This window comes from Musca autumnalis, unplaced genomic scaffold (assembly GCF_047663935.1).
Source record: "Musca autumnalis isolate F117 unplaced genomic scaffold, ASM4766393v1 scaffold_5, whole genome shotgun sequence".
Lineage (NCBI taxonomy): Eukaryota > Metazoa > Arthropoda > Insecta > Diptera > Muscidae > Musca > Musca autumnalis.
Window position 1 is genome coordinate 1,300,724 of NW_027412088.1, and position 22,637 is coordinate 1,323,360.

Consider the following 22,637-nt stretch of genomic DNA (forward strand, 5'->3'; position numbering starts at 1 on the left):
AATTAATCATTGCCAAAAAAATCTTTTGAAATTGATTTGTTTTTATTTTTATATACAGTCGTTAACAAAATCGGTCACCACTCTTTCCTCGTATTTCAACGCCATACGTGATACCGATTTTTCGTATCAAAAAAATAATTGTTATTTATAACCCAAGAAATCCGTCCAGGGAATGATGAATGTGTTTCTTTCGATATTTTATGGATCTATGATGCTATAAAATAAAAAAATGTTCGTAGTATATAATTGTTCATCATATAAAAAAATGCAAACTACGCCTACGACATTTGAACGCATACGACTACGCCAACCGTAAAAGTCGGCGATATCATGCCCCTTGACTTAAATTTGATTTACAATTTTCTACTTTATTGTCGTCGATGAGACATTCTTCCAGACCAATTTTCGAACATCATTGATACATGTGGTCAACTATGGTGTATTTGTGAGCTTGATTACACTTACATTTGTACTGCAGGGATAGTTAAAAATTAAACCTGAGCTAAAATACCAACTATTTTCAATGACCATCCTAATTTATCCATCCGAATAATATGCCTAACAGTTGGTATTTGCTTTCAGAAATTTTTCGAAGCTCAGAAGAGATCTAACGAAATCAAAAATTCATTTAAAGCAGGTTTATAAAACGTATTTGTTGGAATATTTCATGATTTTATCTGAAAGTTGTTGGTAACTTTTCCATGTTGAGAATTGAACCCACGTTCCTAATAAAGCGGATCAAATTTGTTGTAGGATTTATCAGAATGTTCCATTTTACTATACTAAACCTAAAAATTACGCAATATTTGCATGAGAATTACAATGATTCAAACCTATTCTGATGATCGCAAAAATTTGACTTTTTTTGTACATTTTTTATTGTAATTGTGATATTTTTTCGTAAATATGGCAACACCGTCAATTTTTTCCTTGTGAATGTTAGCATAATATCGGACTCTCAAAAACTAAATAGTGTTACGAATGTAACTGATAGGTTTAAGTTAATTTAGTTTAATTTCCGTTAATCTAAAAATTTGAATTGTAACGTAAAGTTTTATTACGCAGCTACTTTATTTAAGCAACAGCAACTATCATGTAGAATTCTCTTCATCATTCTAGTTCTTACTTAACCTTTTATTAATGTGCTTTTGTTTGTTTTGCCATAATCATGTAATTATCGTTTAGTTTGGTACTTCTTTATTTCTTGCATTTGTTTGTTGTTGTAATTACGTCATTACCCAGCCAAAAATTTTTTCCGAGGGCTCGGATTTCCGATTTTTTCTGAGATTTTCTGAATATTTTTTTAGAAATATGCCGATTTCTCTAATATTTTCTTAGAAATTGGACCGATTTTCTATAAGTTTTTTTTAAGAATCTCTGCACATTTTCTGAAGAATCTTAAGAATCGTCATTCCGAATTCGTCCGGATTTCTAACCGATTTTCTAAGGGATTTCTTTTTCGGTTGTTGTCGAAAAACAAAATGACTGGCCATAAAATTCGCATATACAATTTTAAAATTTTTTTATTATAAATGCAAAATATAATAATTCAAGCAAGTGTTGATAGCTTCAATATACTTCTGCACATTGTTCTACTATTAATCACAAAATGATGACAACAGGCTAAATCATTAGAAAGTTTTACATTAGAATCTTCCATAAATAGCGCATTAAAAGAAAATTGTCTCTGAGTGGAGTTTCTCTGTACAGCACGACACGTGTTGTGTCAATATTAAAGGCGTCAGAGTCAGAGTTGTCTCCGATTTTTTTTTTCAGAAAATCTGAACTTTTCTTCGAATTTTCCCAGAATTTCTTTCCGAATTCGGACCGATCTTTTTAAGAAAATTTAAAATTTCCACCGAATTTTCCAGAATTTTCTTCCGAAATCGGACCGAATTCTGTCAGAAAATCTAATTTGTTCTCTTTACTTCAGAATTCGCACCGAATTCGCCGCGAAACTCTAATATTTTTTAAGAATTTCCTTAGAAAATTCTTTCCGAATTCGGTGACCACGTCCATACAACTTTCGTACCGAATTCAATACGAATTCGGCATCAGAATCGGATTTTTTTCAGAAATTCTGTCCGAATTCGAAACGAATTCGGAAAAAATGTTTGGGTAGTGTGCTTGTCCACTTGTACTGATCTTCGCCCATGTATGTTAGTATGGTTGTTCGCTTAAGGTGTGAACAGAATGAAATACGCCGCTTTTTTCACGCTCAGTTTCCTGTAAAAGATTAAAGGCCAAGTACTACCTAATTCAAATGTTGCCTAATTCATTTGAATTAGGAAGTACTTGACCTCTATTCTTTTACACGAAACTGAGCGTGATAAAGCGGCGTATTTAATTGTGTTTCTACCTTTAGTGTGAATGTGCGTCTGTGTGTTCGTTGCACAGATTCGAGGTGTTCTGGATAACTCTCGAACAGGGAGATTTTGGGGATAAATACAGTAAATAAAGCATTGTAGAAACGTAATGTAAAACGAACCCTGTTTTATTTGGTACAAATCGTACTGGGGAATAAAACAACGTATACACGGAGATTAGTTAACCCTAATTCCGTAACAATAGTATGGATCTGTAATACGAACATATCAGAAGGTACCTTAACATATAAAAAGAAAAAAATCAAACCTATTCGGATGATCGCTAGTGTATATATATATATATATATATATATAGATAGTGTCGGCCAAAACTAAAGCACCCACTCTGTACATTTTTTCAAATGATAATTTTTTTAAGAAAACAAAATTATACATTTAGTTTTTTTCTTTTTATTTATTTATATCTTTATTATTGTAAAACATAAAAATAAGGAATTCAGAATTGAATAAACAAAACCTAAAATTCAAAAAAACATTTTAGGTCGCAAATATAAGCGGACAAACCTAAAGCACCCCCAATTTGAGGTACAACAAAAACTATTGAAATCAATATTTCGTTGCGTATCCTCTATTCTGGATAACACAATCACATCTTTTAGGCATAGAGGATACTAAATTATTAATTATTGCAGGCGAAATAATTGATTTTTGGAAAATATAGCTAAAATCCTCAAAATACTGAAAATCGGACAGTACCGTTATATGTGGCTATACCCAAACGTGGACCCAGGTCCACGATATTTGGTTGATATGTTTTGTGACCACTAGAAACCCTAAGTACCTAATTACAGCTAACTTAGTAAGAAAATGTGGCTTAAATACCCAAAATACCGAAAATCGGAAGGTACCGCTGTAAGGGGACTATACCAAAACATTAGCCGATATTGTTCATATTCATCCAAAAATGATGCTACAGCATCCTCTGGTCAAATACAATATCGCTTAGGTTCAAAAATTAGCAAAAGAACGACTTACAAAAGAACGGTAGACGTCGGCTTATTCAGTCGACGACCAGCAAAAAATAAACCTTCCGCCTCCATGTTTTACAGTGTCTTTGCAATATTTAGGATTTAACGGTTGCCCATTTGGTCCACGCATTTTACCATCTGAATACTTTAAATTAAGCATAGATTCATCGGAAAACAGCACATTCTTCCATTTTTTCTAGTCCAGTTCAAATGGGTCTTGTGAATTACAGTCTGGCTCCTTCATTTTTTTTTTGTTTTTCGTCGACTAAATAAGCCGGCGTCTACCGTTCTTCTGTGAATCGTTCTTTTGCTAATTTTTAAAACTAAGCGATTTTGTATTTGACAGGGGATGCTGTATCACAATTTTTGGATGAATATGAACAATATCGGCTAATGTTTTGGTATAGCCCCCTTATAACGGTACCTTCCGATCTTCGGTATGTTGGGTATTTAAGCCACATTTTCCTACCAAGTTAGCTGTAATTTGGTACTTAGGGTTCCTAGTGGTCACAAAATATATCCACAAAAAATCGTGGACCTGGGTCCACGTTTGGGTATAGCCCCATATAACGGTACCTCCCGATTTTCAGTATTTTGAGGATTTTAGCTATATTTTCCAAAAATCAATTATTTCGCCTGCAATATTTAATAATTTAGTATCCTCTATGCCTAAAAGATGTGATTGTGTCATCCAGAATAGAGGATACGCAACGAAATATTGATTTCAATAGTTTTTGTTGTACCTCAAATTGGGGGGTGCTTTAGTTTTTTCCGCTTATATTTGCGACCTAAAATGTTTCCAATAATATAAATATTGTTACGAATGTAACTGATAGGTTTAAGTTAGTTTAGTTTAATTTCCGTTAATTTAAAAATTTGAATTGTAACGTAAAGTTTTTATTACGCAGTTACTTTATTTAAGCAACAACAACTACCATGTAGAACTCTCTTCATCATTCTAGTCGTTACATTACCTTTTGTTAATGTTCTTTTGTTTGTTTTGTTTTGCAACAATAATGTAATTATCGTTTAGTTCCTACTTCTTGTATTTCGTGTAGTTGTTTGTTGTTGTAGTTACGTCATTACTGTGCTTGTATGTATGTGAGTATGGATGTTCGCTTAGTGCGAATGTGCGTCTGTGTGTCTGTGTGTTCGCTGCACAGATTCGAGTTGTTGCCATATTTCTAGATATTTCTAGACCAAGGAGATTTTGGGTATAAATAAAGTTACGAATGGCAACATTGAGTTGAGTTGTGTTTTAAGCGTTGAACTGAACAGATCGGTAAAAGAGTAGCTGCGTGCTAACCAGAGACTTGCTGTGTGCTTAGTAATTAAAGTCGGTTCTGAATAAGTGTAATAAAGTAAATAAAGCATTGTAGAAACGTAATCTAAAACGAACCCTGTTTTATTTGGTACAAATCGTATCGGGGAATAAAACAACGTCTACACGGACATTAGTTAAATCTAATTCCGTAACAATTGGTGTCAGAAGTGAGATTACGATCATCCTACAATGAAGTTTAAGGATCTACGAGTGGAAGACTTGAAGAAGGAGCTAAGTAAGTTGGAGTTGTGTTCTACTGGCAACAAGGCCGAACTACAAAAACGCTTGTTGGAAGAGTTCGAGCGCCGTGGAATGAACATCGACGCATATGAGTTCGACAGTAAGGAGGAAGTCGAGTTATCGGCAAAGGGCGAATCCTCCGTTGAGGAAGTTTCATCGGTAGCTACCAGGGGTGACGATTTGAAATCAATGCTGGCTATGATGATGGAGAAATTAGATGCTAAAATGGAAGAAAATTCCAGAAAGAGCGAAGAAACTTCCAGACTTGTGATGGAAATGAAAGCAGAAAACTGTCGAATGAGCGAAGAAACCTCCAAACTTATGATGGAAATGAAAGCAGAAAATTCTAGGATGTTTGAAGAAAATTCAAGAAACTTAAAAGAGGAGTTGGAAGAGAATTCTAGAAAAATTAACGAGAAACTCGAGAACATCACGATAGTGATTGAAAAGAGAGTAGAAAACATGGAGGTGCAAATTAAAGAGTTGGATAAAAAGATTTTGTCTGTTGACGAGAAATTTCTGGCTCAAGATGAGAAGATTCTGGGCATAGAAAAGAAAATGTCGGAACTGGAAATTAAAGGCGGTCCAGTGAGAGCTATCCATAACGCATTAAAAATTAAGCCCCCAGTGTTCGATGGCTCTACCTCTTTCAATGTATTCAAATTACAGTTCGAGACAGTGGCTGCTAGAGATTCTTGGAACGACAACGACAAGGCGGTATCACTCCTGATGGCATTGAAGGGTGATGCTGCTGACGTATTACAGAGTATTCCCGCCGCTTCTAGGAACAACTATGGAGATATAATGGCTGCTCTTGAACGTAGATACGGTAGTGAACACAAGCAAGAGATCTACCGAATGGAACTTAGGGGAAGAGTTCAGAAGCCAAATGAGCCCTTACAAGACTTTGCGGCTGATATAGAGCGATTGGCGCAGCTGGCATATCCAGGAGAGACACATCCATTGGTGGACCGCATAAAGATTGAGACATTTGCAAGTGGTATTCGCGATCCAGAGATAAAATTTGCGACGTATGCGGCACCGATAGGAACATTTGCAGAAACCGTGTCATTTGCCCTGGCGCAAGAAACCGCGAAGATGCTGGTGAAACCTAAAGCTTACAACGTGAGGAGGCTGCAAGTTGAGGACAACAATTCCCAGACCGTTGTCGATCCGCTAAAGGATGCACTAATGCGTGTGAAACGAGGGGCTGCTAAAACGAGAAAGACTTGCTACAACTGTCGTAAAACTGGACACTTGGCCCGAGAATGCAGATTGAGACAAGCAAGGCCCAGATCCACCTCACCGCCTTCAAAAAGCGACGACCAACCGGTGGCCAAGAATCTGGAAAGAGAGACATCAGGTGAATCAAATGAAATGAATTCCGTCAATCACGAGGCGCCGCTGGCAGAGGATGAAAACGATGGTCCCACAATTTCTATAGCCATAGTCCAGCAGAAGAACCACAACTTAACGGTGAAAGGCTTCGTCAATGGTGTATTGCGTACCTTGACATTGGACACCGGTGCAACAAAGTCCATTATTAGACCGGATTTGGTAAAAGGGAAGGTATTGCCGTTAAATGGAGTCAAATTGCGGACGGCCACAGGCGAGAAGACCCCGGTGCATGGAAAGGCCTACCAAAGGCTAAGTATGGGTAGGAAATCGGTAAATTTCGATTTTATAGTGGCCGATATTGTGGACGAAGTTATACTTGGTGTAGACTTCATGATTGCCTTCGATATAAACCTGGACATAAAGCACCGTGTGATGACTTGGTCCAATGTGGAAATACCGATTAATGTGGGCTACAAAGAGAAGAAAAGCATGTGTCGCCCTAGCGCAGAATCTGACAAAATCGCTGTAGATGTCCGTACGCTGAAGGTGGAAGCCGCCGAAAAATGGCCAGTACGAAAGCGGAAAAATCTCGCAACGAGGAGGAAAAAGCGAAGATGTACGTCGAGGAAAGGTCCATCGAAAAACGGCTGTACAGCAAGGAAGGAAAAGTCCGATGAAGACCAGGTGGCACTTAGGAAGGTGACCACAAAGAAAGAAGGTTTAACGTCAAGATTCCTGGAGAGAAAGCAACGTCCAGAAGAGCAGAAGTCCAAAGCTGACGCAGTAGAGGGTACATCTAAATCGGTTGCCACCACTACGGAACGAGAACTGCGTCTAGTCAAGAGGAACAGGCTTAAGCGGGAGGCAGTGTTACCAATGCCCATACCACAGAGAGGGAACTGTGCCTATTCGGGACGAACAGGCTTAAGCGGGAGGCAATGTTACGAATGTAACTGATAGGTTTAAGTTAGTTTAGTTTAATTTCCGTTAATTTAAAAATTTGAATTGTAACGTAAAGTTTTTATTACGCAGTTACTTTATTTAAGCAACAACAACTACCATGTAGAACTCTCTTCATCATTCTAGTCGTTACATTACCTTTTGTTAATGTTCTTTTGTTTGTTTTGTTTTGCAACAATAATGTAATTATCGTTTAGTTCCTACTTCTTGTATTTCGTGTAGTTGTTTGTTGTTGTAGTTACGTCATTACTGTGCTTGTATGTATGTGAGTATGGATGTTCGCTTAGTGCGAATGTGCGTCTGTGTGTCTGTGTGTTCGCTGCACAGATTCGAGTTGTTGCCATATTTCTAGATATTTCTAGACCAAGGAGATTTTGGGTATAAATAAAGTTACGAATGGCAACATTGAGTTGAGTTGTGTTTTAAGCGTTGAACTGAACAGATCGGTAAAAGAGTAGCTGCGTGCTAACCAGAGACTTGCTGTGTGCTTAGTAATTAAAGTCGGTTCTGAATAAGTGTAATAAAGTAAATAAAGCATTGTAGAAACGTAATCTAAAACGAACCCTGTTTTATTTGGTACAAATCGTATCGGGGAATAAAACAACGTCTACACGGACATTAGTTAAATCTAATTCCGTAACAATATAAATAAAAAGAAAAATAAAAACTAAATTTATAATTTTGTTTTCTTAAAAATAATTATCATTTGAAAAAATGTACTGAGGGGGTGCTTTAGTTTTGGGCGACACTGTATATAATATATTAAAGTCGTACTTGTCAGAGAGATATTTTCGTGTCAAAGAAAAAGATTCATTTTCAGAACTTGTCCCAATAATGTCTGGGGTTCCACAGGGCAGTGTACTCGGTCCGATACTGTATTTATTGTTTACTACAGGTCTGCCAACTTGTAACGAATGTGTCTTCGGAACTTTTGCGGATGATACCATCATAATTTTCACTAAAAAAATCGTAGAGGCTTCTTCACAAAAACTACAATCCTCTTTAAATGAAATAATATCATGGACAAAAACATGGAAAATATCACTCATAGCCAAAAATTATGTGTCATCTATTTCACAAACAAAAACGCCGCCAGAAATCCAATCTATATTGACAACATAGAAGTTCCAATAGGAAAACCGCAAAATATCTTAGTATGAGCACGTTAAAATTAAGAAGAAAGAACTTGAACTGAAATGTGCGAAGTTACGTTGGCTGATAGAAAAAAAATCCAAAACATCAAACAGAGGGGTGAAATCTCAAAAAACGGAGATTAATTCAAAATATGAAATTCAGTTTTTGGTATAACTGTCGTTACATGGTTATAGGGTACAAAATTGCACGTCTCTAACCCAAATGTCAAGATCATATGTTGTTTACTTTTACAGTTACACGTTGTTAAAGTTGAACAATTTTTTACAATTTTAAAATGAACATAAAAAAAATTAAATTTTCTTGTGTTTAAAGTGTAATATCTTTTTTCTGTGCATCAAAAGTAGCCATTATAGAATGGAATCGTCAACTTCAGGTAGTTATCCGAATTTTAGAAAAATATAATTATAGCAAAAGTAGTTTAGAAACTTATTCAAAATTAATTTAAAATGTATCCATATTTTCCCTATTTTTGAAAAGTATATAGAGTATTAAAAAAAGTAGAGCGAGGTAGCGCGATAATTATAATTTTGTATTTTAGTCCTGAGTGTTGTCTTTCGAAATCAACTCAAAACTCGTGCCGTTTTTTTGGCGTTATTTTTTTTATTGAAGAAATGGTGAAAGTAGTCATTCATTTAAAATCTGGGAATTTATAACCTAATATACTTTGTACTCGTTATTGGAGCTATGGTTGTTATTTGTATATTGTATTTGTTGTTTAGCGTTTTGTTATTTGTTTTTACTCTATTTACGACAAACTATCATGGATCGTCAGGGTAATAGGTAATATTGTTCTTGGAAATTTGGGATAATTTCTTTTCAGAATGTAGTCCTTTTTATATACATCGAACCACTGAAAGTACTTTTCACACACTAAGAAATATATTTTGCTGTTTACTTATTAGCGCACCACTTTTATAAAATGTTTAACCATAATTTTTACAATATCTATTCCTAAATTTGTAAAAATTCTCCTAAAGGAATGGGTAAGATCTTCAAAATATAAATTTGACATATTTTGAAGATCTTACCCATTCATGCTGCTCCTGTGTATGGAGGTTATTCCAAAGCAAGAATATATGGAGACGACGTTTCGTAAAAGTAATGTTAATCCCTTCAAAATGCACTATTTACAATTTAAGCAACTTTAGTTCCAATATATAGCTAAATTGTTCAAAAAACCCAAAATTTGACTATACCTTTATATGGGGGCTTTACGAAAACATGACCTATGTATATTAAAAATTTTCCACCATGAATTCTTCGGCACTCAGAACAATAAATCCTAAATTGCAGAAAAATATACTAAAAAATGTGTTCAAGGCCCTCAAAATACATAAAATCGGGAGATACACTTATATGACAGCTACATTAAAAGATTGATCAATCTTTATAATTCATTGCGAAATATAAGCTTAACCAATAATTGAAAATATTAGAAGATTTTAGCCTAATCAAATAAGAAATGTAGACAAAACCGTAAAAAACACTTCATATTTTTATGGTACCCATTTTTGAGGGCTTCGAAAATACCTCTCCAATCCCTTAATATACATTAAATGCGCCGTGGTATATCAGAAACAGCGATCTTCAACGAGACCTAGGAATCCCGTCGGTTAAAGAAGAAATTGCACGCTAAGCTGAGAAGCACCAGAAAAGACTACAAGTCCATCCGAATAAATTAATTCCATCCATTCTTAATACTGAAAATATGCCCCGAACTCTAAGCAGGTTTCAACCACATGATCTAATCGATCGATTTTTTGAAAATTTTAATCAAATTCGAGTCTTTTTTGATCCGACTACACGATTAAAAAGCTGGAATATGAGCTCATTTTCTGAAATGACTCCTTTGTCGGGAGGAAAACGTAACATCAAGCGACTCTTCTAAACAAATCACAAATGAGTCTTCCTCTACATTAGTTTCGAGTCATTTTTGCTCATTTTTTGATGGTATTTAAAGTCTTTTTCGAATCGTATTTCAAACATTTATTAGTGATTTGTTGATTAATCAGAAGATACATAATTATAATCACTTTTCAAACACCTGCATGACCCTTTTTTGATTAAGCATTTGTCAATCTTCATGAAGATTAAAATGTGACAATAAATAACGAAAAAAATAGTCACATTTTAAACGCCTCAATGATTTATTTGTGATTGCTACACATTTGTTGTTGTATTTTAAATTGAACTCTTTTTAATCATTACAGGGAGTCACTTTCGAGTCCCTTTCTGATCATACCAGCGACTTAATCAATTTTTGATCACCAAAAGGACTCTAAAAAGATTCCGCAATGTGATTTTTGAAAAAACAATCTTCAAAAAAAAAAAAAAAACAATCTAGCTGGGAAACTTCATAAAAAAAAACCTTATTGATGTATGCTTATATAAACCAAACTGCATAAATAAAACTGCTAGTTAGTCCAGTAGTGTGATTCTCTAACTCATTTTTTGAGTTAACGACAAATGTCGGTAAAATTAAAACGGAAAATTATGAATGAAAAGTTCAAATAAAAGTTGACAACACTGTTGCTATTGGTAGAACTTTACGGCTGCTTTCTCTTGGTCGCTAACTTACTGAAAAATATCGTTAATTACCGAATTTATAATCATTTTAATTTTACCGATTTTTGTCGGTAACTCAAAAAATGTGTTAGAGAATCGCACTACAGGTGACTAGTCGTAGTAATAGTTAAGTATTGTAAAATTGAAAATAAAAATAAAAAAAATCTTTTAAAATTTCAGAAATTTTGTGTCAAATTTCTTTTCTTTTATTTTCTCTTTTGATCATTGAAAGGCAATGCTACAGCGATAATGCTTATAGAAATTAATTATATTAGGGTGGGGCGATTTGTGTGGAAGGAAAAAAACCTTAATGAGCCCTTCGCGTTTCTGATTCCTGGGATTGAACTGAGCAAAAAAGTCCACTGGACAATATATCTACCGTGAAAATCGAGCCTCCCGATTTTGACTTTAAGTTTTTTATTGACGTGTTTTGGATATTTTGGCATATAACAGCCTAAACATCCAAAACAAATACAAAAATTGTAGCCAAGACAGTAATTGAAAACTCTCTAATACATCACAAAAGCATTGGAACGCTCCTTCAGGCAGTTTTGGGCTTAAGAATGTGCAAACTTTTCGGAAAATGTCGATAAATGACATTGTGCTACAAAATTTGATCAGAAAATTATTCAAGCGTTCTGATGCAAAATTCTATCGTGTTGGGATCCATGGACATCGAAAATGCCTTTATTTCGATTGGGTAACTCCGTTTTATATTTTTATAACACTAAAAGTAGTGAAAATCAGGGTTTCTTACATTTCCAAATTTAAACGGACATGTCTTCTTTTTTTTCACAACGGATTTCTAGTGATCCTTCTTCCTTTTAAAGGGGTGAATAATATCTTTAGGACAAGTTATTATTTGTTTAAATCGGTTAACAAATGGCTAAGTTATAGTGGTTTAAGTCTAAAAACCCTCTCAACAAAACTATAACTGAATTTCTCATAATTTTGAAAATAATTATTGAACAAAACAAAAAAAACATTATATTTTTGAAAATTAAATTAAATTAATTAAAATTGATGATTCGCGATGGACAAACATTTTGTTTTTTATTTACAGTGATTATAGAGGAGATTCGAGCAAAAAAATTGCTTCTCACAACAAGGCTGCATAATGAACCAGATTTTCGTTCGAAGTTGATGGGACCTTTCCATTCTCGTGCGATGATATTTCGAGAAAATGTTTAAATTTTCTAGTTACGTATAAAAGGACACGGTGCTCTTGAAGCAAATTTAAATGGAAGGTGCTTACACCTGGGAAGTTTTTGCAGATTTTGAAACTACAATGTTCGTAGATGAGAAAAATCAAAAAACGAAAAAAATCGCCGGAGCGCTTTTTTAATAAAACGCGATTCAACTTGACATTTTTAGGGGTTGTTTAAGTTTTTGCGATGTTGCTTGGAAATCGCAAGTAATATAAAAATGGGAATAAAGTAAATGTTGTAGCTACCAAAATTCTTTACAAGATTGACCTTTATGGTATTCTCGTCGGTTTTACCGTTTTTGAGATATAGAAGTCCAAATTGGGACAATTAAAATTCAATTCAATTCTGTATCGCCCCCTTATAAAACAATGTCATGAAAGGTGCGCCTTAACTAACTTTTAATGAAAAACGCGTACACAGGGGACATTTTTCTGAATTCTGAAACAGAAATGTTCATAGATGAGAAAAATCCAAAAACAAGAAAAAATCGCTGTAGGGATTTTGAAATAAATCGCGGTCAAAATTCACATTTTTAGGTGTTTTTTAGGTTTTCACGATTTTGCTTAAAAACCGCAAGTCCAATCGAAATGGAGCTAAAGAAAATGTTGTAGCTGTGAATATTCTCTAGAGTATTGACGTTTATGATTTGTTCCCAGACTGTACCGTTTTTGAGATAAAGAAGCTTAGTTTACATTTTTAGGTTTTTTTGTTAGGGTTTCGCGATATTGCTTAAGTACGGCAAGTCTTATCGATATGGGAGCTGAACGAATCTTAAAGCTGTGAAAATTCTCTACAAGACTGGCTTAAGTAACTTATCCTAGGTTGTACCATTTTGTTAGATATATAAGTTTAAGTTGGGAATTTGCAGTCATGACATTGTTTTATAAGGGGCGATACAGAATTGAATTGAATTTTAATTGTCCCAATTTAAACTTCTATATCTCAAAAACGGTAAAACCGACGAGAATACCATACAGGCCAATCTTGTAGAGAATTTTGATAGCTACAACATTTTCTTTAGTACCATTTTTATAGGACTTGCGGTTTCCAAGCAACACCGCAAAAACCTAAACAACCCCTAAAAATGTCAACTTGAATCGCGATTTATTTAAAAAGCGCTCCGGCGATTTTTTTGTTTTGTGATTTTTATCATCTATGAACATTGTAGTTTCAAAATCTGCAAAAACTTCCCAGGTGTAAGCACCTTCCATTTAAATTTGCTTCAAGAGCACCGTGAGGATAAAAAGGCGGAACAATACTTCTGGAGAAGTTACATGTCTTTGGAATCTTTCTGCGTTGCAAATGTTCAGATGATTCTAAAACATTTCTTTTTATTGTGTTTATCACACTCAGCACATTTTGACTGGATGTTTCATTCACGCATTGTGATAAATTTAAAAAATGTTCAAGCGAAATTTGTGCGCCCGCGTTCTTCAAGTGTGTTTCCTCTAATAACATCTGTCAGCTGTTCCACATCGTCAATGTAAACAATGTTCACAGTTGCATTGTTGTGTACAATGAATGAGTGTGCAACTAAGTTTACAAAACACAAAGCAATAGACAATACGGAAGTCAGCCAATAATTGTAGAGAATCGTCTACGAATGGCAAATAACTCGCGTGGGTGAATTTTATATAAAAATTCGCTAAAAGATCGCCGGAAAGAAGCGCAGAAGAATAATCTGATCAAAAAATCGTCCAACACTCTTCCAAACGTTTGCGGAGTAGTGGTGTACTCTTTACGTGACCTTATTAAGGCCGCCATCAGACCATCTGCTTTTTCACATGTATGTAGTCACTTTGGGTATACTAATATACAGAACAGCTGATCCTATACATGTGAAAAAGCAGGTGGTCTGATGGCGGCCTAAATAAACCTTGATCACTCTCAATAAAGATGCCGAAGTGAAAATGCATGTATTTTATTTCGTAGAAGAGAGTGGACGACATAATTTTATTTGGGATTAATAGATTTTCAAAGTTTTTAGCTGATTAAAAGCTCCGTTTGGGAGTCGGTCCTATTTTGACATTGTAAAAAAATGTAATACTTTTTTCTCGAAGCTATTCCGATTTCTTTCATTCTGATTATGTATGTATATAACACATGGCAGTCCATCTAGTGGTACTATCTATAAGATATCATAAATCTAACTTACTTAATAGAATTTACATATCATTAAGAAAGCATACGGAAACCAAGTTCCTTCCTCTTCGTGTCACTCATTTGCATTTTAATGAAAACAATATAACTTCAGTTGTTACCAATACGAAATGTTATTTTATCACGCAATACTCATTGGAATAACGAAGTTAATTTAATCCTTTACATGTATTTAACTTCTTTGCAGAAGGGTTGGAATACCCAGATCTCAAAATTCGCTTTGCTAGCAGTAACAACAAAAGTGAGTTAATATTAAATTATAAACAATTGTGTGCAAACTTGAATCACTTATAAATTAATTTTATTTGTTTTACAGCCATCCGTACGTTATATGCCCACATACCGTCTTGAAGCAATGCGACCACTAAATAAAGAAGTATGTGAAAATATCATGAAAGCGGTCATGGAAGAAACTTTTGAGAATTTCACTTATACCCCAAAGGCCTCTTTGCAATTCTGCGCCCAAATAAGTGAAGAAATTAAGTGTCGTATCAAGGCCAAGAACTATGATAGGTATGAAATTTTTTAAAGCCGAATCCGACGAAACATAGACATTTACAGATATAACATTTGTTAGCGCAAAAGACGTGAGAAATATACATAGGTATCGGTAAGATAACCCGTTTTTATTCCAGTAAATTGACTTTAATAATAAGTGTCAGATAAATGAAAAGGAACTTTGAGTTCCTTTTGAAGTTAAAAGTGCGCCCGAGAGTATGCTACACAAAAACCAAATACAATCTGACCGCAAATGCAAATCAACCAATCTGGGGCCTAATTACGTGATTCGATCGAGTATTTGCTCGTGAAAAAGATTTCAACACGTTAAAAAAGCGGCATGACGAGATTCGATCGAAATACAGTAACCGGTTCCAGAGTAACCGGTAATCGAACTATGAAAACCAATATGTTCTTCAGGGAATATTCAGGTATGTGATGAATTTCGAATCGATTTGCCCAAAACAAATGAATTGTTTTTAGATGTGATGGTAACCGCATCGAATTTCAATTCCACGTTGTTTCAATTTCATTAAATTCCCACAAACAAACAACAGACTAGTGATCCCTAATCTGCAGTTGAAAGAAGAAAAATAGAAATAAAGAACACTTTTTTAGTCTTGGCGATCAAAAGCCGAAAAATTTAATAAGAAATAAAATAAATTTGTGTTCTTATTTAAATTGGCCAAATGAAAGTTTAGTGTCGAAATTCTTTATAAACAGTGAAAACAACATATTAAGCGGATGTTCACCAATTTGGAGAAAACAAACATATTAAAAGTAGATATTTTTGATATGTGATTTTTTATAGAAATAACAAATATTTTCGTAATAAAATATACCAAAAATAAGGAAAATAAATGTACATTTATCTATTCTATATACGTGTTAAAAATTTCAAGCTTTTTTCCAAAAAAATCTTATAATTCAATACATCGTTTATAAATCGACCACAAAAATATGATCGTTTTCAAAACGAGAAAAATAAACGATTATCGGATTGCATCACACGTTGTTTTAATCAAGTTTTCCATAGAACATAATGGAATATGAAACCGATATCGAAAACAGTTCGAAATCGGAAAAGGTACATGCATCACACCTACAGTCGTTTTTGACTCATTTTGCGATCGAAATCGATTTCCATCACATACCTGATTATGAAGATAGATGTCAACAAAATGTGTTTATTTGAAAGCAAGAACTAAAAAACAAAATTATAAATGAAAAATGTAAGAAGTCGATTATCGATAGCAATTATCGTTGAGTGGAGTTGCCAGTTGTCAAAATTACTTTATGTATGGCAACCTTCAACTGAAATTGCGAATATCTATTCCGGCTATTTTTCAGCAACCAGTTATTTTCATTTGCAGTGAATATTTTCGAAGAAACAAGAAGCAAAATTGAAAGGAAAAAAACATCTTCTTAACAATTGTTGATTATTTGCATGATTAATTAATTTTGTATATCAAAAATATGGTGGAAATAACAACAAAACAACGGTTTGAAATATTAATTGATAAATTGAGTGCAAATCCAATGTGCACATGGTTTCCATCTATACAGCCGACTACACCAGGGAATTTCGTTCTTGAATAAAAATGTTTTTTGTTTTTTTTTTTCTTTTTTGCCTCCTCCGTCAACATCGAAACGATCCAATTTATCCTCCATTAAGTGGACAACTTCACAATGTAGATTGAGCCATGCAATTGTTATAATCATTGCCATGGCACTTTTGGAAACTTCCCTCCGCAAAAATCTCAACGCAGCGCAAGTCACCCTTTAACGTTTCCACAATGTAAACTACGGCATCCTTTGGCAATCGAAAATACGCCTTAACCTAAAATAATTTACTGATTATACAGATCTTTCCAACATAAGCTTCAACTTACAGTACAGATGGCAATTCCAATGGATTCGACTTGTCCCTCAAGTTTCTTCTAATAGATGTCATGTCCTGTCATTTTCTTCATCATCCAAAAATAATTCCACTGAACTTATCATTTTAAAATAGTTTTTGGCGAATTGTGCCTTTTGGATATAATAGAGTTCACAAGTTTGAAAAAACACTGATCGATAACACGTTTATCGACAACCTAGTTGGGTTGACACCAATAATACAACATTTCAGTTTCGTTCCAGTACTTTTTTAAATGATAAAAGTGTCAAAAGAGCAAACTGTCGAAAATGAGTTCCACACACATTTTTCCAAAATGTACGGGAACGAAAAAATGGCAGAAACGTTAAAAAACTGGAACAAATGTCAAAGTCGGCGAAGCAACCTATAAAAAGCCGGCAAACATGTTGCACATTTTTGCCCGCTCGCAAATTTGTCGTTTAAAAAGTTTCTATAGAGAAAGCTATTCAGCGCCATTTTTGTTCAAAGAGAAGTGAACATTTTGCAACTTTTTTGGTGTACGGGAACGCATTTCGGGGGAAAATGTGTTAAATATGTTAAATGTGTAAAAACTTTAGTTCTGGAACGAAGCTTTCATCTCAGTTGTGCTGACAAGTGACAACGCAACTCAAGTTTAGTGGCAATGCATAATCGACCCCTAAATATTTGAACAATACATTGGATAATAATTTCGGAATGAAGTTGTGCTGAGAACAGGTATAAGAAAATTATTAATTGGTCTGTTCCTTTACTTTTGAAATTGGTAAAACCGGCAAAAGTAGCAAAAGTTGTGAACTGCTCTCATATGAATTGTGTGGTGTCAGAAGTAAAGGAACGCTTTTCGAGTAAAAAGTGGTAAAACTTGAAGATTCATGCACGTAAAGGAACAGAGCTAATGTTTGCAAAATATTTTGGACTTTGTTGTAACAGATAAATGAGAAAGAATTTGGTGGGTTTCTTGCATTTGAACCAACTTTCTGAAACTAAAATGTTCATAGATGAGAAAAATCAAAAAAAGAATAAATCGCGATTCAAGTTGACATTTTTAGGAGTTTCTTAGGTTATCACGATTTTGCTTGGAAATCGCGAGTCCTATCGAAATGAGACTAAAGAAAATATTGTAGCAGTAAAAATTTTCTACAAGATTGACATTTATGATATTTTCGTAAGTGTTACCCTTTTTGAGATATAGAAGTTGAAATTGGGACAATGCACTATAGGTAAGTGACGTTGTCGTAGGCGTATCGTAAGTTACATTTTTTATGTGATGAAAAATACAATGACAATTTTTGACTTTTATAGCATGTTATATCCTTAAAAAATCGAAAGAAATACATTCGTAATTCCCAGAACGGATTTCTCGTTTTAAATATAACATTTATTTTTTGACACGACAAATCGGTATTACGTATGGCGTAATACGACAAATGGGTATTACGTATGGCGTTGAAATACGAGGAAAGAGTCGTGACCGATTTTGTAAACGACGGCATATAAAAATAGAAAGAAATCAATTTCAGAAGATATTTTGGTAATGATCATTAAAATGTATTGGAAAATAACTGTAATAAACACAAACATTACTATTATTCATTTGTATAAGATAAATTTCGTGTTTTTATCAGATGACAAATTTTCTATTGAAAATCTGTTAGTGTCCTCATTTAACGATTTATACACTGCAAATTTCTTAGTTCTTGTTCAAAAGATGATTTCAAACGAATTGTTTTACAATTAAAAATACATTTTTTTTAATTTTGTATGAGGAAAAAATTATCGCTGTCGTAAATGTTACGTGGTACCAAAAAATATACGTACGACAACGACTACACCAACGACCACAAAAACGTCTACGCCACACTTATTTTGATTGTAAAACCTGTAGGGTTAGTTTTTCTTCTGGATTAAAACTTTAAAAATGGTCTAGAAATACACATTTCTATTAATTTCTGTTACCAAAAGAATTCTTTAAAAATAGACATTTTTGCTTTTTTTTATAAATACATTCATAATACTAATTAGACGTTACGATACCTCAGCTTGCAATTTTGGATACAATAACGCCAACCGTAATAAGGGTGAATAATAACTTTTTTATTGGTATTGAAAAAAGAACATATCAAAATTTATGAATTTGAATGATTTTTTTCAAAATAGCGCTATTCCCGGTTTAAATTACAGCCAAAGTGAGAATTTCGAAGAAAAACTAAAAAAAATAAATTTTAATTTCTATTTAAATGTGTTTAAGACCGTTGAAATATAAATCAAATATAAATATATGGGGATTTCTGAGTGAAATCGGACACTTTTTCAAGATGAGGTTTTTGATTTCCTTTATTTTTTGCTGTGGCGATGCTGCTGTATTACCGCCGACTACGCGGTTTTAGCACACCCAATAGTCAACTACGAGTAATAGTCGACGATTAATAGTCGACTACGAATAATAATAAACTACGACTAATGGTTGACTACGAATAATAGTTGACTCCGTCTTCCGAAAGTCGATTAAGAATAATCGATTATCCGGTTTTCGCAGATTCAATAGTCGACTACGACTTTTAGAAATTTTAAGGCTAATAACCGATTAATCGATTAACCGAAATCGATTTTACGTATCCCTATTTAAAATGTACGAACTGATGTAAGCATTTTTTAATTGTTAGGCAAACTTCCTTTTTTGTATAAAATAATAGGAACTTTTTAAGTTTGTAACAGATTTAAAAATTGTATGTTGATGTCCATTCGGAATAATTTGAGTTAGGGGTTAACCGAGTTATCGCTTGTTTTATTTATTCCTAATGATCGCAAGACCTCGTTTTTTGCATATTTAAAAAAAATGAAAAAGGTAAATTCTGATATGTTTCCCGATTATTACATATTTTTGCGTATTATTATTACATATTCACATTTATTATATTGACATATATTTTTTACGCCTAATAGGTAGTATGAAAAACATCAGCTTTTAAGAATTATTTTGGCTACAAAAATTAATAGAATTGTTAATAGATCATCACGGTGCTCTTGAAGCAACTTTAAAAGAAAGGTGCTTACACCTGGGAAGTTTTTGCGGGAAGTTTTTGCTCACAGGAGGGCTTTTTAAATAAATCGCAATTCAAGTTGACATTGTAAGGGGTTTTTTAGGTTTTCACGATTTTGCTTGGAAACCGCAAGACCTTTCAAAATGGGACAAAAGAAAATATTGTAGCTATGAAAATTCTCTTTGGTATCTTCGTGGGTTTAACCTTTTTGAGATATAGAGGTTCTAATTGGGACAATATACTGACTGTATCGTCTCCTTATAAAATAATGTCATGGCTGCAATTTCCCATCTTAAACTTATATATCTCAAAAATGGTACAACCTAGGAAAAAATTACGAAGCCAATCTTGTAGAGAATTTTCACAGCTACAACATTTTCTTTAGTCCCATTCCGATAGAACTTGCGGTTTCCAAGCAAAATCGTGAAAACCTGAGAAAAAATCTGAATGATTAATCTGAACTTCTATATCTCGAAAACGGAAAACCTACGAAAATACAATAAAGATCAATCTTGTAGAGAATTTTCGTAGCTACAACATTTTCTTTAGTCCTATTTCGATAGAACTTTCGGTTTCCAAGCAAAATCGTGAAAACCTAAAAAAAACATAAAAATGTGAACTTTGACCGCGATTTATTTAAAAATCCCTCCAACGATGTTTTCTTGTTTTTGGATTTTTCTCGCCTTTGAACATTGCTGTTTCGAAATCCGCAAAAACTTCCCAGGTGTAAGCGGTTTTCACTTAAAGTTAGTTAAGGCGCACCATGTTTGACAGTCAATGCATTGTTCCAATTTGAACTTCTATATCTCAATAACCGTAAAACCTGCGAAATTATCATAAAGGTCAACCTTGTAGAGAATTTTCATAGCTACAATATTTTTTGATAGGACTTGCGGATTCCAAGCAACATAGCGAAAACCTAAAAAACCCCTAAAACTGTCAACTTGAATCGCGATTTATTTAATAAGCGCTCCGTCGAATTTTTTCGTTTTTTTATTTTTCTCATCTATGAACATTGTAGTTTCAGAATCCGCAAAAACTTCCCAGGTATAAGCAAGCACCTTCCATTTAAAGTTGCTTCAAGAGCACCGTGTCATTTGTATACCTTTAAATCAAAAGAAAAGCCAACCCCACATTTTTTACAATCAAAACAATAATTAGGCATATACAGTCAACCAAAATAGTCTACATACAGCCTATAAATCTCGAGTTTTAAGGGTAAGGAAACATTTTTATGAAAATCCAAGTACATAGTTCTATTTCATATCCCTAATGAACAAAATTAAATACAACAAAAATATATTCCATAATACAAATAACGGTAAATTCTATACAATTTAAAAAATAATAGGGAAAAAGTGTACATACACCCCAATGAAATATTGATATTACCGTAAAATTTATGGAATAAGCAATACAAATTTAAAATTTTATGGCTTTATCGTCTTTATAGCTTTATGTCTTTGGTTGTACATAATATCTTTTTGACAAAATAGAAACATATTTATGGATCAGAAAATACAGTGCGACTAATAATGTTGAGATCCTAGAGCGCTTTGAAGTTGTTCTTGTGGATAATATATGCTCCTGAGCTTCGCTAAATATACCAAGTTCAGAGTTTTCTCATAAATTTTATAGTTTTCACAGCATTCCAAGGGGAAAATGACGTACAGAAGCCGTAATAAGGTCTGATATAATTTTTGGACCTTAACTCAATCAGAAATGTACAACATTATTCTAAAAACCCGCTCCTAAAGTTTCCAAAGCGTAAAAAAGCACCACCAAATGCATGAAATTTGTATGAAATTTACACTGTTAACTACTATGCTCTCGTATTATTATGAGGGTCACTTAAAGCGCTATAAATGTCGGATAATTTTACATTGCAGATTCAATGGATGTTCGAGGATTGTAGCAGACCTTACTACAAGATAATTCCAAGGCTTCTGCATGTAATTTGCCCCTTGGAATGCTGTGAAACATATAAACATTATCAGAAAAGTCAGTTATTCGTACATTTTGCGAAGTTCAGGTGCATATAATGTCCATTAGGACGACTTCAAGGCGCTCTAGAATCTCAAAATTATCAGTTCCACTATATTTTCTGGGGTTTTATAAAGAAATCTGAAAAGGTCTACTTTAACAAGCTATACGCAAAATCTGACATGAAATAACGGCAATTAATCCACAAATACGTTTCTATTTTGCCTAAAAGATATCATGGACAAACAGAGGCATTCGCTAAAGCAAAAAAATTTAAAATTTGTATTGCTTAGTCCCAATTTACATTAGGCGAGTTTACTTGCGGCAATTGTCAGTTTGATGGAGAGAGAGGTGAGGCATATGGTAACCCTTTGCTTCTCAACACCCTCTCTCACCAACAAAATGACAATTACCGCAAGTAAACTCGCCTAATGTAAATTGGGAAATATTCCATAAATTTTACGGTAATATCCATATTTCATTGGGGTGTATGTACATTTTGTCCCTATCATTTTCTTTAACATTTATAGAATTTACCGTTATTCGTACTATGGAATATATTTTTATAATTTACTAGCGGACCCGGCGAACTTCGTCTCGCTATTAAGGAATAAAATTTCATACAAAAACTCAATTTTCGATTTTTCCAATTTTCTGACTTTTCCAGAGGGATTTTCCAAAATTTTCTTCCGTAAAGACCTTCTCCTCGAAAATGCGAATAACTGACAAAAAATTTTACAGAAATCGGCCTAGCCGTTCTCATTTTATGAATTACTATACATTTTTTACACCATTTTTATATATATAGATAACTATGTATTTGGATTTTCATAAAAATGTTTCCTAACAGTACGTTTATATATAACCGGATTTAACAAACCCACCGGGTTTCAAATGTCAATTCCTTTGTATA

The 22,637-nt window shown here is 33.8% G+C and overlaps 1 protein-coding gene across 2 annotated transcripts in view; it reads left to right on the forward strand.

Annotated features, from left to right (window-relative positions):
* The window catches only part of LOC141386578 (dynein light chain Tctex-type protein 2B), a 66,596-nt gene that overhangs the window by 16,905 nt on the left and 27,054 nt on the right, over positions 1–22,637 (forward strand). Inside the window, exons 2-3 of one of the 2 annotated variants that reach the window (XM_073955399.1) lie at positions 14,493–14,546; positions 14,622–14,818. In XM_073955399.1, the coding sequence (XP_073811500.1) occupies positions 14,493–14,546; positions 14,622–14,818 (251 nt within the window). The remainder of the gene's footprint in view (positions 1–14,492; positions 14,547–14,621; positions 14,819–22,637) is intronic. The other variant, XM_073955400.1, reaches the window with a different exon arrangement.